The sequence below is a fragment of the Hypanus sabinus genome, chromosome 23, assembly GCF_030144855.1.
Source record: "Hypanus sabinus isolate sHypSab1 chromosome 23, sHypSab1.hap1, whole genome shotgun sequence".
In the NCBI taxonomy this organism is placed as follows: Eukaryota; Metazoa; Chordata; class Chondrichthyes; order Myliobatiformes; family Dasyatidae; genus Hypanus; species Hypanus sabinus.
The window spans coordinates 14,780,303-14,801,233 of NC_082728.1; the positions used below are offsets into that span (position 1 = coordinate 14,780,303).

Consider the following 20,931-nt stretch of genomic DNA (forward strand, 5'->3'; position numbering starts at 1 on the left):
TTTTCCATTTCTTATGAAACTAAATAACCTGAAACATTAACTGCTTCTCGTCCACAAATATTGCTTGACCAGCTGAATACTTTCATTTGATCCTTTTATTTTAGATTTCCAACTCCTGTAACTTTTGCTTTGAATACTTCTGCAAATATTGAATTGAAAAAAAAATTAAATTCAATATTTTAAAATTTCTAGTGTAAAATTGTATGAATATACAGTACCTTAAAGAATTTGTACATCCCGGAACGGTTATTTTCATAGGTAGCATAAAGCTTCTGAAGCACTGATCTTGCCATACTGATTGTTGCCAACACCTCCTCTATTTCTCCCTGCAATCCTTTCATTAGCACATCTGGGTTCAAAAAGGTACAGGTCTACAAAAATAAAATGTTAGGAACTGTGTATAAAAAAGACATTCTCTTATCTTTCCCAGATTCTCCCAGGGAATTACACCTGTATGATGTGCTTCCAGCTGCAGCTCCTAGAAGATAGTGTTAGGGGGTCTGGAGCAGCAGGTGGCTGGCCTTCGGCTCGTACAGCAGAGTGAGAAGATCATCAATCAAAGTTACAGGGAAGTAGTCACCCTTAGCTGCAGGAGGCAGGTAGCTGGGAGACTGTCAGGAGAAGGAATTGGAAAGTGAATAGGCAGAGCACCCCTGTGGCCATTCCCCTCAATAATAAGTATATTATTGTGAAGGCTGACCTCCCAAGGAAATGCCATGGAGACCAGGTTACAGTCACTGAGCATGGATTCAGAAGGAAGAGAAAGAGAAGAGGGGAGCAGTAGTGATAGGGGACTCAATAGTCAGGGGAATAGACTGAAGATTTTGTGGACGTGAACAGGACACCCAGATGGTATGTTGCCTGTCCCGCGCAAGGATCAGGGATGTCTTGGATTGTGTCCACAGTATTTTGAAGGGGGAGGGAGAGCAGCTAGATGTCTTGGTACATGTTGGTACCAATGTCATAGGAAGTTAAAGCAAAATGGTTCTGCAAAGAGAGTTTAGAGAGCTAGGCAGAAAGCTGAGAACCAGGACCTCCAGGATAGTGATTTCTAGATGGCTACCTGTGCCACGCACCGGTGAGGGTAGAAACAGAATGATTTGGCAGATAAAGGCATGGCTGAGAACTGGTGCGGGGGCAGGGTTTCAGGTTCTTGGAACATTGGGATTTCTTCTGGGGAAGGTATGACCTGTACAAAAGAGACGGGCTGCACCTGAACCAGAGGGGACCCAATATTCTTACAGGTAAGTTTGTTAGAGCTGTTGGGGAGGGTTTAAACTAATTAGGCAGTGGGATCAGAAATGGAGTGAAGGGACTCGGGATAGGGCAGAGGGCAAAAAAGCAAAGATAGCATGCAGTTAGACTGTAAGGAAGGGGAGGCAGATGATAGGACAAAACTGCAGACAGCAGGGTGAGCAACAGTGCATTAGGGATACAGAATCAAAAAGGGCAGCAAATACAGTGCTCAAAAGTATTATATCTCAATGCAAAGAGTATAGGAAATAAAGTGGATGATCTTGGTGCACCTTTATAGATTGTCAGGTATGATGTTGTGACCATCACACAATCGTGGCTGAAGGATGGTTGCAGTTGGGAGCTGAATGTCCAAGGTTAGACTTTGTATTGGAGGGATAGGAAGGTAGGAGAGGGGGTGGTGTGTCTTTGCTGGTAAAGAATGACATCAAATCAATAGAAGGATGTGACATAGGACAGCAGAGCGGCAATGGCTTGAATTTCTGGGAAAAATGAGGAAGGTGCAGTATAGAGGTATTCCAAAAGTAAAGAAATACTCAAATGGCAAAATAGTATGACCATGGAAATCTAATGTAAAAGCAAAAGAGAAGGCATTCAACAAAACAAAAATTAACAAGAAGACAGAGCTTGGGAAGCTTTTAAAAACCTAGAGAGCAACTAAAAGAATCATTAGGAAGGAAAAGATGAAATTTGAAAGCAAGGAGATGGCAGATGAACTAAACGAGTCTTCACTGTGAAAGACACTAGCAGTGTGCCAGGTGCTGAACAGTGTGAGGGAAGAGAAGTGAGTGCAGTTACTATTACAGGGGAGAAGGTGCTCAAAAAGCTGAAAGACCTAAAGGTACATAAGTTACCCGGACCAGATGAACTGCACCCTAGGGTTCTGAAAAAGGTAGTGGTAGAGATTGTGGAGGCATTAGCAATGATCTTTCAAGAATTATTAGGCCCTGGCTTTGTTCCGGAGGATTGGAAAATTGCAAATGTCACTCCACTCTTTAAGAAAGGAGCAGGGCAGCAGAAAGGATATTATAGACCAGTTAGCCTGATCACAGTGGTTGGTAAGATGATTGAGTCCAGTTGTTAAGGATGAGATTATGGAGTACTTGGTGACAGGACAAGATAGGGCAAAGTCTGCATGGTTTCCTTACGGGAAAATCTTGCCTGATGAACTTGTTGGAATACTTTGAGAAGAGTACAAGTAGGATGGATAAAGGGAATGCAGTGGATGTTGTATATTTGGATTTTCAGAAGGCTTTTGACAAGGTGCCACACATGAGACTACTTACCAAGTTAAGTCACCATGGTATTACAGGAAAGTTACTGGCATGGTTTGAGCATTGGCTGATCGGTAGGAGGCAGTGAGTGGGAATAAAAGGATCCTTTTCTGGTTGGCTGCCAGTGACTAGAGGTGTTCCATAGGGGGTCAGTGTTGGGTCGGCTTCTTTTTATGCTGTTTATCAGTGTTTTCAATGATGAATTAGTTAGCTTTGTTGCCAAGTTTGCAGATGAGATGAAGATTGGTTGAGGGGCAGATAGTATTAGGAGAACAGGAAGGCTGCAGCAAGTATGTGTACAAAGTTGGAAAATTTATGGTCATGCACCTTGGTAGAAGAAATAAATGTGCAGAGGATTTTCTAAAATGGGAGAAAATCCAAAAAATCTGAGATGGAAAGGGACTTGGGAGTCCCTGTGCAAAACACCCTAAAGGCTAATTTGCAGGTTGAGTCAGTAGTAAGGCAATGTTAGCATTCATTTCGGGATGTGATGCTGAGGCTTTATAAGGCTCTGGTGAACCTTCAACTTGAATATTGTGAACAGTTTTGGGCCCCTCATCTTAGAAAAGATGTGCTGACATTGGAGAGGGTTCAAAGGAGGTTAACAAGGATGATTCCGGGAATGAAAGGGTTATCATATGCGGAAAGTTTGATGGCTCTGGGCCTGTACTCACTAGAATTTAGAAGGATGAGGAGGAATCTCATTGAAGCCTTTCGAATGTTGAAAGGCCTAGCTAGAGTAGATCTGGAAAGGATGTTTCCCATGTTGGGCTAGTCTAGGACAAGAGGGCACAGCCTCAGGATAGAAGGGTGTCCAATTAAAATAGAGATGCGGAAAAGTTTCTTTAGCGAGAGGGAGGTGAATTTGTGGAATTTATTACCACAGGCAGCTGTGGAGGCCAGCTCATTGGGTGTATTTAAAGGGGTCCTTGATTGGCCACAACATCAAAGGTTACAGGGAGAAGGCCAGGGAGTGGGGCTGAGGAGGAGGAAAAAAGGAGCAGCCATGATTTGAATGGTGGAGCAGATTCTATGGGCCAAGTGGCCTAATTCTGCTATGTCTTATGAGAAGCAGGAGCTCCAGGATAGTAATTTCTGGATTATTACCTGTGCCACATGCTAGTAAGGGTAGAAACTGGATGCTTTGGGAGATAAATGTGTGGCTGAGAAGCCGGTGTAGGGGGCAGAGCTTCAGGTTCTTGGATCACTTGGATTTCATCTGGGGGAAGGATGACCTGTACAAAAGGGAAGGGTTGCACCTGAACCCAAGGGGGACCAATATTCTCATCAACAGGTTTTTTAAAGTGTTGGGGAAGGTTTAAACTAATTTGACAGGGAGATGGACCCACGATAGGATAGATGGTTTAAAAAAAAGCAGAGATAGTGAGCAGCCAGACTTTCAGGAAGGGAAGGCAGATGATAGGACAATATTGCAGCCAGCAGGGTGAATATCAGTGTATTAGGGATGCAAGATCAATAAGGGTAACAAATACAGGACAAAAAGTGTTATATTTCAATGCACGGAGTATAAGAAATAAGGTGAATGATATTGTTGCACTACTACAGATTGGCCAATATGATGTTGTGGCCATCACTGAATCATGGCTGAAGGATTGTTGTAGTGGGAGCTGAATGCCCAAGGTAACACATTGTGTCGGAGGGATAGGAAGGTAGGCAGAGGGGATGGCGTGACTCTGCTGGTAAACAATGGCATCAAATCATTAGGGAGATGTGACAAAGGATCTACAGTTGTTGAATCATTGTGGGTTGAGCTAAGGAACTGCAAGGGTAAAAGGACCCCGATGGCAGTTACGTACAGGCCTCCCAACATAAGCTGGGATCTGGACCACAGAATACAACAGGAAATAGAAAAGGCATGTCAGAAGGGCAATGTTATGATAGTTAGTCATGGGAGATGTTAACATGCAAGTCAATTGGGAAAATCAGGTTGGTAATAGATCTCAGGAGAATGAGTTTGTTGAATGCCTATGAGATGGCTCTTTAGAGTAGCTTGTCATTGAGCCTACTAGAGGATCAGCTATATTGGATTGGGTGTTATGTAATGAACCAAAGGCAATTAGGGAACTTAAGGTAAAAGAGAGCCCTTAGGAGCCAGTGATCACAATATGATTGAGTTCAACTTGAAATTTGATAGGGAAAAAGTAAAGTCTGACAACGCAGTATTTCAATGGAGTAAAGAAAATTACAGTAGCATGAGAGAAGAGTTGGCCAAAGTAAACTGGAAGGAACTGCTGGCAGAGATGACAGTAGAGCAGCAATGGTGTGACCTTCTAGGAAAACCGAGGAAGGTGCAGGACACCTGTATTCAAAAGCAAAGAAATACTCAAATGGCAAAATTGTGCAACCATGGCTGACAAGGGAAGTCAAAGCTTATGTAAAAACAAGAGAGGGCATACAACAAAGCAAAAATTAGTGGGAAGATAGAGGATTGGGAAGCTTTTCAAAACCTACAGAGAGCAACTAAAAGAATCATTAGAAGGGAAAAGATGAAATTTGAAAACAAGCTAGCACACGATATCAAAGTGGTTAGTAAAAGTACTTTCAAGTATGTAAAAAATAAAAGATGGATAAGGGTGAATATAGGACCGCTAGAAAATGAGGCTGAAGAAATAATATTGGGGTCAAGGAGATGACAGATGAACTCAATGAGTATTTTGCATCAGTCTTCATGTCACACTAGCAGTGTGACAGATGTTGTAGTGTGTGAAGGAAGAGAAGTGAGTGCAGTTACTATTACAAGGGAGAAGGCAGTTAAAAAGCTGAAAGACCTAAAGATACATATCACCAGATCAAGTACACTCTAGGGTTCTGAAAAAGGTAGCGTTAGAGACTGTGGAGGCATTAGCAATGATCTTTCAATAATCATATTCTCTGGTATGGTGACAGAGGACTGGAAAATTGCAAATGTCACTCTAAGAAAGGAGAAAGGCATCAGAAAAGAAATTATAAACCAGTTAAACTGACATCAGTGGTTGGAAAGATGCTGGAATCAATTGTCAAGAATGAGGTTATGCAGTACTTGGTGATACAGGACAAGAAAGGACAAAGTCAGCATGGTTTCCTTACGGGAAAATCTTGCCTGATGAACCTGTTGGAATTCTTTGAGGAGATTATAATTAGGATAGATAATGGAGATGCAGTGGGTGATGTATATTTGGATTTTCACACATAAGGCTGCTTACCAAGTTAAGAGCCCGTGGTATTACAGGAAAGTTAGTAGCATGGTTAGAGCATTGGCTGATCGGAAAGAGTGAGAATAAAGGGATCTTTTTCCGATTGGCTGCCAGTGACTAGTGGTCTTTTCCAGAGGTTGGTGTTGGGATTGTTTCGTTTTATGCTGTATATCAATGATGAAATAGATGGCTTTGATGCCAAGTTTGCAGATGATACAAAGATTGGTGGAGGGGCATGTAGTATGGAGGAAACAGGTAGGCTGCAGAACATAGAACATAGAAATCTACAGCACATTACAGGCCCTTCAGCCCACAATGTTGTGCTAACCATGTAACCTGTTCTAGAAACTGCCTAGAATTTCCCTACTGCATATTTCTGTATTTTTGTAAGCTCCATGCACTTACCTAAGAATTTCTTAAAAGACCCTATTGTATCTGCCTCTACCACCATCACTGGGAGGGCATTCCATGCATCCACCACTCCCTGTGTGAAAAACTTACCTCTGATATCCCCCTTGTACCCACTTCCATGCACCTTAAAACTATGCCCCCTCACATTAACCATTTAAGCTCTGGGGAAAAAGCCTCTGGCTACCAACACGATCAATGCTTCTTATAATCTTATACACCTCTATCAGGTCACCTCTCATCTTCTGTCACCCCAAAGGATAAATGGCCAAGTTCACGCAACCTATTCTCACAAGTCATGCTCTCCAATCCAGGCAACATCTTGTAAATCTCCTCTGCACTCTCTCTATAGTATCTACATCCTTCCTGCACTGAATGCAGTTCTCCAAGTGGAATCTAACTAACGTCTTATATAGCTGAAACATCACCTTGCAGCTCTTGAACTCAATCGCATGGTTGATGATGTCCAACACACCATATGCCTTCTTAACAACAGTGTCAACCTGAGCAGCAGCTTTGAGTGTTCTATGGACACGAACCTCAAGATCTCGCTAATCCTCCACACTGCCAAGAGTTTTACTATTAATATTATATTCTGGCTTCAAATTTGACCTACTGAAATGAACTACTTCACACTTAGGAAAATGGGCAAGAAAGCAGCAAATGAAATACAATGTTGGAAAATGCATGGTTATGCACTTTGGTAGTAGAAATAAATGTGCAGACTATTTTCTAAATGGGGAGAAAATCCACTTATTGTCTAAAAGTTTCTATCCACTCTAATAAAGAGCTTGCCATAGAGTTATAGAGTAAAACAGCTCAACCTACCCATGCCCGCCTAAGCTAGTCTTACCTACCTATATTTGGGCCATATCCTTCTGAACCTTTTCTATCCATGTACTTATTCAAATATATTTTAAATGCTGCCATTGAATCTGCTTCTATTTCTTTCTCTGACAGCTCATTTCATACACACACCCTCTACTTGTGAAGAAGTTGCCCCTCAGATCTCTTTTCAAACTTTCACACTATACCTGTGCCTTCCAGTGTTTGATTCCCTGTTTCTGGAAAAAAGACTGAGCATGTTCACCCCATCTACGCTCACCACCCTCCCCCGATTTTTTATTCAGGCTCATGAGTCCTGATAACGTTCTTGTAAACCTAAAAACATTGACTAAAAACCGAGGAAAAGATCTTTAAGGTAAATCAAGGAACAGCTGTGGAATAAGGGACAAGGAATAGGGGATTGGAACCATTCACATTGGGGTAATAAAATTTGAATAAGAAAAATACAAGCAAATTTACTTAAATATGTCTCACTATAAGATGTTTATATTTCTATTGTGTTGAATGGTAAGCTTCATGCTGTTAAAAAAAACTCCATACCTTATCAATGAAGAGGTTGAAAATCTCTTGTAAGATAACTATGATCCTGGCAGGGGTGTTGTAATATTTAGAATTGGCCCAAACTAAACAAACAGTATGCATTATAATATCGACATAAGGAGACACCTGTAATGAAAGTAAAAAAGTATAGTAAAGTATAAGTAAAAAAGTGTCATTGATATATTCACAATAAAATCCTATTGCTCTAACAATGAACATGAATATTATTTCTGTGTTCACTCAAATTCCATTGTCTAATTCAGATTGTGTTGTAAACTAAGAATTGCAAAGCAGACATTCATATACATAATTAAACACTTCGCACAATGAATAGGCAGCATACATTTATTGATGATACTGGAATTTGGTAAACTAAATTCAAGTACAACATTAAGTAGATGACTCAAGGTGTTTCAGCAAGTCAAATTTCTGCAATTTTTACTCAGGCATAAGCTATAAAGTAACCTCAAGAAACTTTATAAACAAGAGACTGAGGATTCAACTGGTAGCCAATTAAATACCTGACATACTCCCGATCACAGTCTTTTTAAACTCAAATCCTTTCCACCACAAAAAGCCACATACACAAAATTATATATCATTTCCCTTATGTTAACCCATCTGTTGCTTAAATACTTATTATGTTTTTTGATTCTGGGAAGAGACCATCTGTACATTAAACATATAGTTCCATTTGTTCTTAGTCTGCAAGGCAGAGAGGTTGACTGTGGTTACTTTGAGCAGAAGAGTGATAATCAGAAATTTAAAGAAGATGGGGCAGCACCTAAGAAATGGAAACCACCATTATGGGAGCTAGGAAGAAATAATAGGTAGTCAATAATTTTGTGGAAAAAAGCATCACAATGAATTCCATGGAAATGAGAGGATATACTGTAAATGAGAAATTGGGAAAATGGAGAAAAACACAACTTAGATTGGGATGGGGGGGGGGTAAAATTAGAAACTTAGCTGATGCTTTAGGGGAAGGAAAGGAAGCAGCAGAGAAAGTTCATTATTTTGGTAGCAAAACAGAACTTGAGTTCCTCACATATGCAGCGCATGAAGAGGTGGGGTGACCATAAGTTACCTTTGCATTACTGAATGATCCTTGATCTTTGAATACCAAGTAGTTTTAACAGATAAGAAAAGAGCCTGTTATTATTTTATGTAGTGTCACTACACTAGGCACAAATTAATTGTCCATTATATATCTGTTCAAGTGTGTGATCTCTGAATTTAAGGGAGCTATGCAGTGAAAGCAGCCAAGTTGAAAGAGGTTAGCCATTATAATGGAGTGCAGAGCCTTAAAGATAGAGGCAAAGTTTTGAAAACAAATTGGTAGTTATAGAATTGCTATGGGAAATGAGTGAAAGATGTAAAAGCTGGGGATTTTGAAGTGCAAATATTAGCAAACTGTAATTTATTTTCTAAGGGAGGACACTGAAGGAAATATGAACAGGGAAAGGGGAGTCAAGCACGAGAGAAATAAATAAGTCACCAATGGTGGCTTCTTTGTGACTGTGACAATGAGGTTAGCAAGGCCATGAAAGGTGGCAAATTTCAAGGGATGACCATGAAATTAAATTAAGAAGTTTACTCAGAGGGAGTAACAAGGGGAGTATAGAACTCAGAGTATAAAGTTAACTGAGTTGGCATCTGAATTCTCATCTGTCTCCTCTCTTGCAACACTAGTGCTAAATCTTGCCTCTGTTGACCAGGCAACCAAAACTACAAGTTAGCTCATTTGATGTGTGCAATGTCTCAAAGAGTACAAGTCACTTTTCTTACTTATCTTCTAAATATGACCACATAGCACATTTCAGATCAGAACATTGCTAGTTCTCAGTTTTCTTACCTCTTCATAATCTGTTTGCATTACGTCATCTACGAAAGACTTCAAAGGTATCAGATGCAAAACAATATCATTAGCCTCTTCTAAGCCTATGTTTGACAAAGACAATACACAAGTCACAGAAATGAAAGGTAAGCAGTTATCAATTGTAAACTCAAATTTCATCAAATGGTCACATAGCACTGAGAGTGTAGCAGATACACAAGTGCTTTCATTCAAGGCAAAGTAGCCAGATAATTCAGTCACTCACAAGACCAATGCAGGGCTCATGAAAAAAAATTGAGAAGACTGAAGCTGGAGCCAGAAGTTCACTAACAAGAAAGCCCTGCAAGGATGGAGCAAGGCCATTGTCCATTACATGGTGGAATATGGGAAGGATCTACTACTTAGGATCAGTAGTAAGTGGGGATTTCTTTGATCATTAGTGAGAGGAACTGACAATTCAGTCAAGGAACTGCAATACTCAACTCAGTAAAATGGAAGAGGACCATAGATTACAATAACTTTTTGGATGGGAATTAGTTAAAATGGGAAGTGAGTGTTATTATTTAGGAAATGGTAATGTTTTAATGGATATCAAATGTTTTGAGAGGTGATTTGGGAGATTGATGATTAAGAGGGTGAAGGTTAATTAAGGGTCTTAGGCATGAAGGATGGAAGCAGAGAAGAAGTGTTGATGCAAGCTTGAGAGCTCTACAGACAATCCATGCACCTATTTCATATGTGCTATTAGAGAAGGTAGCCAGTCAGTGGTGTAGTGGTATCAACATCGGACTTCAAAGCTAGTAGTCCTGGGTTTGAATCCAGTCGGCTCCTTACATGCTTTCCATGCTTGCTGGGTTGAGCTTCGCGCTAACAATTTGCCCTTGTAAAAAAAACAGACAAATGCTAAGGAAACAGCAAAAACAATTGCTGCCTGATGCACAAAAAGGAAGAACAACAACAACATTGGAGAAGGTTGGTCCTGATGGAGAAAAGTTGTGTTTTTTTTGGAACAATATTTCATTCACAATGAGATTTCTTTTCATTCACTATATTATGCACTATTACACTCACTTATGGGAAAAGGCGTGATCAGTGGGGAGATAGATAGCTAATTTAAATTACTGTTGTCAAGTCCCAATGCCAATTTGGCAGCTGGGAGCTGTTCAGAGAGGTCCTCTGTAAGTTGCACAAAACAGCCTTCATAGGTGTGCCAGAAGCCTGCTTCTGCCTGAGTGAATAGTGCATGACATTCCTATTCCAATGAAAATGCAGATATGTACTGTGTAACATTAGTGTTGGATTAGACCGCTTAATTGTTACTTTCTTTGTAGTTTAACAATTAATTGCCTGCTTATACTTTATATATTGTATCTATTCATAGATGGGGAATGTTATAAAACATTGACTCTGACAAAGGAACATTTCACTGGGAGTGTTTGTCAGAAATTGTCAGGAATGGTCTTTTCATTGCCCACACCACTCAGAGTCATCAGGACAAGTCAAACCAATGAATGGAATCATCAGGAAGGTTACCGTGGCCTACAGCTCTTCCTGTAGTCTCATGTGGCTTTAGAGTGACCCCAAACAAGACCAAATTAATTCCATTCAAGGTGGTAGCAGGGCATCCTATGCTACTGCCTCAGAGAGGCGGATTTACACAACATAGCAGACAGTGTTTATTATTCACCAACACAGCAGTAAAAGTAGACAGCAAGTGGATACACACCTGCCAGTGCAAGTGAGCTAAGCTAGTGTCCAACAAGAACAATACGCAATGTGGTGAATGTGCTTGTAGCCTCTGACCAAGAGCCCACACTGCTGGGCTACAGCGAGCAAGTCACTAACCAGCCAGAAGACGTCAATCAGCACTGACAGCTATTAGATATTTTTAAGTTTATTCAAATATCAGTTGTTGTCACATACAGCATACAACATAAGATCACATGGCCCATCGAGTCTGCTCCACCATTCAATCATGGCTGATCCTTTTTCTTTCTCCTCAATTCCAGTTCCCGGCCTTCTCCCCATAACCTTTGATGCCATGTCCAGTCAATCTCAACATAGAACATACAGCACAGGAACAGACACATTGGCCCACACCACAATCCTGTCTTCTACTTACACAATCGCCAGATACCTCACCTTCATGTGTCTATCTTAATGTCTCTTAAAAGTTTCTAATATTTCTGCTTCTACCACCACCCCAGGCAGAACATTCCGCGCATCCACCACTCTGTGTAAAAAAATTGCCCCTCGTATCTCCTCTAAAATTACCCCCCTCACCTTAAATGCATTCCCTCTGGTATTAAACATTTCAATCCTTGGAAAAATATATTTATACAATATATAAAAATCTATTGTATCTGTACCACTCATAATCTTATAAATCTCTATCTGATCTCCCCTCAACCTCTGCCGCTCCAAAAAAAAACAACTCAAGTTTGTCCAACCTCCTGTTATAGAACAGGCCATCTAGTCCAGGCAACATCCTGGTAAACCTCTTCTGTACCTTCAACATCGTTCCTATAATAGCACAACCAGAACTGTATGCAATATTTCAGATGCAGCCTACTAGAATTTTATAAAGCTATAACGTAACTTCCTAACCTTTGAACTCAATGCCTCAACTAATAAAGGCAAGCATGCCATATACTTTCTTAACCACCCTAAAATAACAACCTGTGTGGTCACTTTCAGGGAGCTATGAACTTGGACCTCAAGATCCCTCTTCTCATCAACACTGTTAAGGATCTTTCCCTTAACAATGTACTGTCTCTTCACATTTGACCTACCAAGGAACAACACTTCACACTTGGTTGGGTTAAACTCCATTTGCCATTTCTCCACCCATATCTGCAACTGAGCCATATCCTGTTGTATACTTTGCCAGTCTTTTACGCTATCCACAATACCACTAATCTTCGTATCATCTGAAAACTTACTATCCAACTCATCTACATTTTCATCCAGATCATTTATATACATCACAAACAGGTACAGTACAGATCCCTGTGGAACACTATTAATGACAAACCTCCAGCTAGAGTAAGTCCCTTTGACCACTACCCTCTATCTTCTATGGGCAAGCCAGTTCTGGATTCATTATGGATCCCATGCATCTCAATCTTCTGATGTGCCTCCCATGAGAGACCTTTTCAAATGCCTTACTAAACTCCATGTAAACAATATCCACAGCTCAACCTTCATCAATCATCCTCATCACCTCATCAGAAAACTCAATCAAGCTAGTAAGACATGGTTTGTTCCACACAAAACCATGCTGGTTCTCCCTAATTAGGCTGTGGTTTTCCAAATGTCCATAAATCCTATCCATAAGAATTCACTCCAATAAAGTCCCTACTACTGATGTGGGACTCTTCGGTCTATTTTTTCCAGAATTATCCTCCATTCCCTTCTTGAATAATGGAACAATATTAGCTACTCGTCAGTCTTCCAGGACTTTGCCTGGGGCTAGAGAGGACACAAAGGTATTGGTCAAGGGACAGCATTCTCTTCTCTTGCCTCTCTCAATAACCTGGGATAGATCCCATCAGGCCCTGGGGACTTATCCACCTTAAGGCTCTTTAAGAGACACAACATTACCTCCTCTATTACCTCAAAATGCCGTAGCATGTCAATACAGTCAACATTGGTCGTCTTCTCCTCTACTGGCAAATACTGATGTAAGTACTGATTAAGGACGTTACCTACATCATCTGCATCCAAGCAAATGTTTCCCCTCTTTATACTTGAGTGGGCCTACACTCTCCCTAGTTATCCTCTTGTTCTTGATCTTTGTATAGAATGCCTTGGGATTCTGTTTAATCCCACTTGCCAAGGACTTTAAATGGCCCCTCCTGGCTTTCCAAATTCCCTTCTGAGTAACCTTCTGGCTTCCTTATAATCCTCAAGGGCCCTGTTTGATTCTATCTTCCTAAGCTTTACATACTTTTTCTTTTTCTTCTTGACTGAATTCATCACCTCTATCGACCTCCAAGGGTCTCTTACTTTGCACCCCTGTACCTGCCCTGTAATCTGTCCAGCTGGTCTTTGAATATCCTCCGCACGTCAGATATGGACTTGCTCAAAGCTAGCTTCTGTTTAATGCTTTCATAATTTGCTCTGCTCCCCTTTAATATTCTCTTGCAAGATCCATACTTATCCTTATACATAGTTATCTTAAAACTTAAGGAGTTGTGGTCAATGTTATCTAATAGTTCACCACTGAAAAGTCAGTTACCTGGCCAGGCTCACTATCAAACACCAGATCAAGAACAGCCTCTCCTCTTGTTGAGCCATCTACTTATTGATTTAAGAAACCCTCCTGGATGCACCTAACAAACTTTACCCTATCTAAACTTCTTGTACTCAGAAGGTTCTAGTTTATATTAAGGAAGCTGAAGTCTCCCATGACATTAACTGTACTGTTTTTACACCTTTCCTTAATCTGCCTGCGTATCTGTTCCTCGATGTCCTGGTGGCTACTGGAGAGGGGTCTATAGCCCCATCCTATCAGTGATTGCTCTCCTGTTTTTGTGCTCTTTCCATACAGACTCAGTGGACAAACCCTCCATTATTACCCGAGCGCAGCTGTGATATTGTTCCTGATAGTAGTGCAAATCCCTCATCTCTTTAACTTTTTTTCTAAAATACTGAAACCCCGGGACGTTAAGCACCCATTCCTGACAGTCTCTCAATCAAGTCTCAGCAATGGCCACAACATCATAGTTCTATGTACCGATCCATGCTCTAAGTTCATCACCTTTACGCATATACTCATAGCATTACAACACAGACACTTCAAACTATCCATCCCATTGTATCTAATACTGTGCTCCTGCCTGCTTTTTACTGGAACTGACATCTACCTTGTTGTCTATTCCTCCACCTTCTGACCTGCTGGTCTGGATCACATCCCCTGCAAAACTCGTTTAACCCTCTTGAGTCGCACTAGTAAGCCTCTCAGTTGGGGGTTTCCCTCCAGTTTAGGCACAATCTGTCCCTTTTATACAGGTCCCCCCTAAAAAAAGTTTCCAATTATCCAAGAACCTGAAACCCTGTCTCCTGTACCAGTTCCTCAGCCACACACTCATATGTACCCTGTTTTTGCCTTGACTAGCATGTGGCACAGGGAGTAATCCAGAGATTACTACCTTGGAGGTGCTGCTCCTCAGCCTGTTCCCTAATTCCCTATGCTCACTGCCCAGGACCTCTTCCCACTTTCTACCTATGTAATTGATGCAATGTACACCATGACGTCTGGCTGCTTACCCTCCCTCTTGAGAATCATCTGCAGCTGCTCTGTGACATCTTGAACCCAAGTACTTAGAAGGCAACACACAACCCTGGCATTTCTATCACAGCCACAGAATCTCCTGTCTATTCCCCTATCGACTATCGACTCTTCGATCACTATCATGTTGCCTGAATTTACCCTTCCCTGTTGAGTCTCAGAGCCAGCCACGGTGTTATATTTTGTTGATATATATTGTCAGATTTCCCTATCTGCAATGAGTACCAAAATGCTTAAAACATATATCCTGATATGCTCTATCATATTTTGCTTTTTTTTAAACTTGTATAAGGGTGATCATAAACAGAGTATTCAAACTCATGTATGTGTGCCTACTGATAACATAATCCTATGAATACTTTGAAGAATATGAGAATGAGAAGTACTTGGCAGACAGAATTAAGGAGAACCCCAAGGTATTCTACAAGTATGTGAAGAGCAAGAGGATAAAATGAGAGAGAATAGGACCTATCAAGTGTGACAGTGGGAAAGTGTGTATGGAACTGGAGGAGATAGCAGAGGTACTTAATGAATACTTTGCTTCAGTATTCACTACAGAGAAGGGTCTTGGCGATTGTAGGGATGACTTGCACGGGCTGAAAGGCTTGAGCATTTTGATATTAAGAGAGAGGATGTGCTGGAGCTTTTGGGTTATGGTTAGAGTTAACAGGCGCTATTGAATGTGAGTCATCCAATATGGGGAGCAGGTGTTTTTTGTGTGACTGACACCAGTATGAACTGAGGTCTTTGTTCGGTGGGCGATGAAGACAGAAGACGCTGGAGAAACCCAGTCATAGGATTTAACCTGGTGGGGGAACGTGATTAGATGGAGCAAGGTGTGGAGGTCTACTGAGAATCAGTGAATATGACTTTTGGAAGAGTTGAGTTCCAGCCTGTACACATCTGACTGTTTAATTATAATGGGCCTGTTTAGTTTTTATCTTTCTCTACTATCCATTCAGTTAACATTCATAAATATGTTCCAGGACCATGCCAAAATCAAGTGATTCTTTTTTTTATTAGTTTTTTTTATACATTTTACAAATTAAACAACCCCAAATCACAATGAGGAACATTAATACAGTGCAAAATTAAGCATACAATGACAATATGATACAAAGAAAGGGAATTTTTTAAAAAAAGCACCTAAATTGAAGACAAGTAAACTTAGTATCCTCCCCAAGCCCCACAACACAAAAAAAAACTCCAGACCAACCACAACACAATATAGAGAATATAAATCAGGACAATCAAACTCCCAGACTGTGAATACACTTACCAACAGAGGATAATAATGCCTACTACCAGAAAAAAAAGGGAGCTGAAAGCAAAGGACGGAAAAAAAAACCCTAGTTAAGAGGAAGGTTATGAAAGTACTCGATAAAAGGTCCCCAGACCTTATGGAACTTTAAATCCGAATTAAGAACTGAATAATGAATTTTTTCGAGGTCCAAGCAGGCCATGATGTTGTTAAGCCATTGAGCATGAGTGGGCGGGGCAACATCTCTCCATCTGAGGAGGATCAAACGTCTAGCCAGGAGAGAGGCAAAGGATAATATTCGGCATTTGGTCAGACTCAGACGTAAATCTGTCTCGCCCCAGAAACCGAACAAAGCAATTAAGGGGTTTGGTTCTAGGTGCTGATTCAGAATATACGATAATGTAGTGAAGACATCTTTCCAAAATTTCTCCAAGCTAGGACAGAACCAGTACATATGAATGAGAGAGGCTTCGCCCCTCTTGCATTTATCACAAAGCGGACTAATGTTAGGGTAGAATCGAGATAGTTTAGATTTAGACATATGGGCTCTATGAACAATCTTAAACCGTAAAAAGCAATGGCGAGCACAAAGAGAGGTTGAGTTAACCGATTTGAGAATCGAGTCCCAACTCTCATCAGATAAGGAGGTATTTAAATCCTGCTCCCATGCCATTTTAATTTTATCCACAGGGGCCCATCGTAAGGCTGCTAATTTATCTTGAATAATTGATATTAAACCTTTACCTAGTGGATTAATGGAAAGAAATAAGTCCATAGCATTTTTCGCAGGCATTTCAGGGAAGTTAGGAATTAAAGGAGCAATAAAGTGTCGGATTTGGAGATATCTAAAAAAATGAGCATTGGGCAGAATGAACTTAACAGAGAGCTGCTGCCCTTCCTATACCAAACATGGAATGCTGAATCGTACATAGTAGGTAAAAAAAGGTGATTATGTACGACAGGGCTGGAAACGGAAAAACCATGGAAACCATAGCATTTCCTAAATTGAGCCCATATACGCAAAGTGTGTCTAACAAGAGGATTAGCTATTAATCTGAACAGACTACTAGGGAGTGCAGAGCCAAGAAGTGCAGAGATAGATAATTCTTTAGTGGAGCTCAACTCCATTGCCACCCAATTAGGGCACTCGGGTTGGCCATGGAAGAAAGACCAAAAGGTAGCACAACGTATATCAGCTGCCCAATAATATAAACGAAAGTTAGGTAAAGCCATGCCACCGTCTTTTTTAGGTTTTTGGAGATGGATTTTATTAATTCTAGAGCACTTATTCTTCCACAGATATGACAAAATAATAGAGTCTAAGGAATCAAAAAAAGATTTAGGAATAAAAATTGGGATAGATTGAAATAAGTATAAAAATTTGGGGAGAACATACATTTTAACAACATTAATACGACCTACCAAAGACATAGATAGAGGTGACCATTGTACCAGACTCTGTTTTCTAGTATATGAAAGATTGGCAAAGTTTTCATGAAAGAGATCTTTAAACTTCCTTGTGACTGTAATTCCAAGACTAGTAAATTGATTATGGACTACTTTAAAAAGGGAGATCACGAAATGTTAATTCTTGTGCTTCTTTATTAATTGGGAAAAGTTCACTCTTATGTAAATTAAGTTTATAGCCAGAGATCTGGCTAAACTGGTCAAGAAGTGAAAACATTGGAGGTAAGGAATTAGATGGATTTGAGAGAAAGAGTAATAAGTCATCAGCATAAAGAGAAACTTTATGCTCAACACCCCCTCTCCAAATCCCGGTCAATTCAGGACAATTTGGAAATGCTATCGCCAAAGGTTCTATAGCCAAATCAAAGAGAAAGGGACTTAAAGGGCATCCCTGACGGGTGCCACGTTTGAGATTAAATACCTGGGATTTCTGAAATTTAGTTAAAACAGAAGCAGTAGGACACAGATACAACAATTTGACCCAAGAGATGAAACTTTGACCGAGGTCAAATTTTTCCAAGACTGCAAAAAGGTAGTTCCACTCTATATGATCAAATGCTTTCTCCGCATCGAGGGAAATAACACATTCAGGAATCCCAGTTGGAGGTGAATATAAAATATTAAATAAACGCCGAATGTTAAAAAAAGGGAGACGGTTTTCAATAAAACCTGATTGGTCATCAGAGATAATAGAGGGAATAACGGTTTCTAACCTATAAGCCAAAACTTTAGCTAAGATCTTTACATCAACATTGAGCAAAGAAATCGGCCTATACGAGGAACACTCTGTTGGGTCTTTACCCTTTTTTTAAATAGAAAATCAAGTGATTCTTGAAAGATCATGACTAATATATCTGTTATCTCTGCAGCAGCCTTTCTCAGGGCTCTGGGATGTAGTCCATCTGGCCCAGGTAACTTATCCACCTTAAGACCTTTGAGTTTGTCTAGCACTTTTTCCTTTGTTATAGCAATGGCGCTCACTCCTGCTCCCTGACACTCACGAACCTCTGGCACACTGCTAATGTCTTCCACAGTGTAGACTGATGCAAAGATTCCATTAAGTTCATTTGCCATTTCTTTGTCCTCCATTACTACCTCACCAGCATCATTTTCCAGTTGTTCAATTATCAACTCTCACCTCCCTTCTACTCTTTATATTATTGAAAAACCTTTATACTATTGGTTAATCTGCCTTCATATTTCATCTTTTCTCTTCTTATAGCTTTTTTAGTTGCCTTTTGTTGAATTTTAAAAGCTTCCCAATCATCCAATTTCCCACTCACTTTTGCTACCTTATATGCCCTTTACATATTTGGCTTTTATGCAGTTCTAAACTTCCTTTGCCAGTCATGGTTGTCTACCCCTGCCATTTGTGAACTTTTTCTGTGGAACATATCTATCCTGCACCTTATGAACTACTCCCAGAAATTTCAGCCACGCCTGTTCTGCTGTCATCCCCGCCAGTATTCTCATGCAATCCACCTGGACAAGCTCCTCTCTCATGCCTCTGTAATTCCCTTTATTCTGTTGTGATACTGATACATCTGACTTGTGCTCCTCCCTCTCAAATTGCAGTATGAATTCAATTGTATTATGATCACTATCTCCTAAGTGTACCTTTACATTAAGCTTTCTAATAAGATCTGGATTATTACACAACACCCAATCTAAGAAAGCCAGTCGGCTCAAGCACAAGCTGCTCTAACAAGCCATCTCGTAGGCATTCAAAAAATTCCCTCTCATGCGATCCAACACCAACCTCATTTTCCCAATCCCCTTGCATATTGAAATCCCCAGTTATAATTGTGTCATTACCCTTATTACATGCCTTTTCTAGCTCCCTTTGCAAACTTAACCCCACATCTTGGCTACTATTTGGAAGCCTATAAACGATTCCCTGTTATTTTCTTTACTATTTAACAATTAAACAATTGTTATTTTCTTAAAAACACAAAATGCTGACAGAACTCAGCAGGCCAGACAGCATCTATGGGAGGAGGTAGTGACGACGTTTCGGGCCGAAACCCTTCATTAGGAGTGAAGTAACATGGGATGGTCGAGAGAGATAAGAAGTGGGAGGAGGGATAAAGTAGAGAGCTAGGAAGTGATAGGCTGGAGGGAAATGGGCTGGGGGAAGGTGGAGAATTATGGGAAATAAAAGAGAAAGAAAGGTAGGGCTGGGGGGAGATTATAGTGAGGGGAGAAAAAGGAGAGAGAAAGAGAACCAGACTAAAATAATAGATAGGGATGGGGGTAGTCAGGGGTATCAATGGAGGTCTGTGGGTTGGATGTTCATGCCGGCAGGGAGGAGGCTACCTAGCCGGGAGATAAGGTATTGCTCCATCGACCTGCGTGTGGCCTCATTTTGATGGTAGAGGAGGCCATGGACAGACATGTCGGAGTGGGAGTGGTCTGTGGAATATCATCGACCTGCATGTTGCCTGCTTGTATTTTATATAACTATCTATATACATGTAACTAATTAGTACATTTCCTAAAGGCTGAAGTATGGATATGCAATTGTTCAGTATGTCCCCTAGTGGTTACAGTTCCTTGCATGATTCTGAAAGCTTCTCTTGGTATCAAACTATTTGAACAAGGAAGCGCTGTCTGATAGGTTAATTCGTATCTACAAATTTGAATGGAATGTTCTTATCTGTGGTATAAAAAGAGCTGAACATATTGTCCCACTAACTGTAGTTTTTTCTTTGGTCTTAGATGCTAGGCTTTTTGCAACTCTGTTTTCAATTCTCTTTGTTTAGCACTTAAGAAACAAGTTTTATGCCTTTCTTGACTTCTGAAGGAACCTTGGATCAAGATCATCAGAATCCAACATTAGATAGCAGTGAACACATCCACAGTATGCATTGATTCAGATAGAACTTAGGAACAAAAATCTATGTATTCAAGTAACAAGTCCCTAACTTTAATTTGAACATTTCATTTTCCCTAGAAATTAGATTGCACAGTAGGCAGACTTTTAGCCTCAGAAGCACATAAAATCTTACAAATGTAATACATTATAAAGACACCATTGTATTATCAAAAGATTTTAGTTCTTCTGCTATTAGACCTGACACAAAACAGTTATACATTACAAGTACCTTCTTTGATGTCATCATAAAGGTTTTTTAGGGCTGGCCAGTAACTGCTCCTTGACTTTTCCAGAACTTCAGAAATTTTGGTTACCTTTGATGTCCATAACTGAAATACAGTAATACAGATAAAGGCTCAATGCTTTGGAATATCATTTATATTTCAGATACTACGTGCAATACACAATTTCTTTTAGGATCCAGATATGACAATATTCAAGTTATTAATAAATCATTGAACATTTGTCTTCAAAAAAATCACAGATTTGCCTAAGTCCTGGGCCATTCTTGGATTTATTATCAAGACACCTTAATTTTACCCTTATATTCTCTGCATTTTCTATCATCCCTGATACTTTTGTCCATTACTCTTGCCCTGCTCATCTCACTTATCAATAAACTTCAAGACCTTAGCCTCAATACCTCCTTGTGGAATTGGAACCTTGATTTCCTCACAGTCTC

General features: G+C 40.2%; 1 protein-coding gene across 1 annotated transcript in view; it reads right to left on the reverse strand.

The window, feature by feature from the left end:
• The window catches only part of LOC132380342 (dynein axonemal heavy chain 17-like), a 247,591-nt gene that overhangs the window by 215,898 nt on the left and 10,762 nt on the right, over positions 1-20,931 (reverse strand). The window contains 4 exon segments of the mRNA XM_059949089.1: positions 219-371; positions 7,517-7,642; positions 9,372-9,457; positions 20,479-20,578. Of these exon segments, the coding sequence (XP_059805072.1) occupies positions 219-371; positions 7,517-7,642; positions 9,372-9,457; positions 20,479-20,578 (465 nt within the window).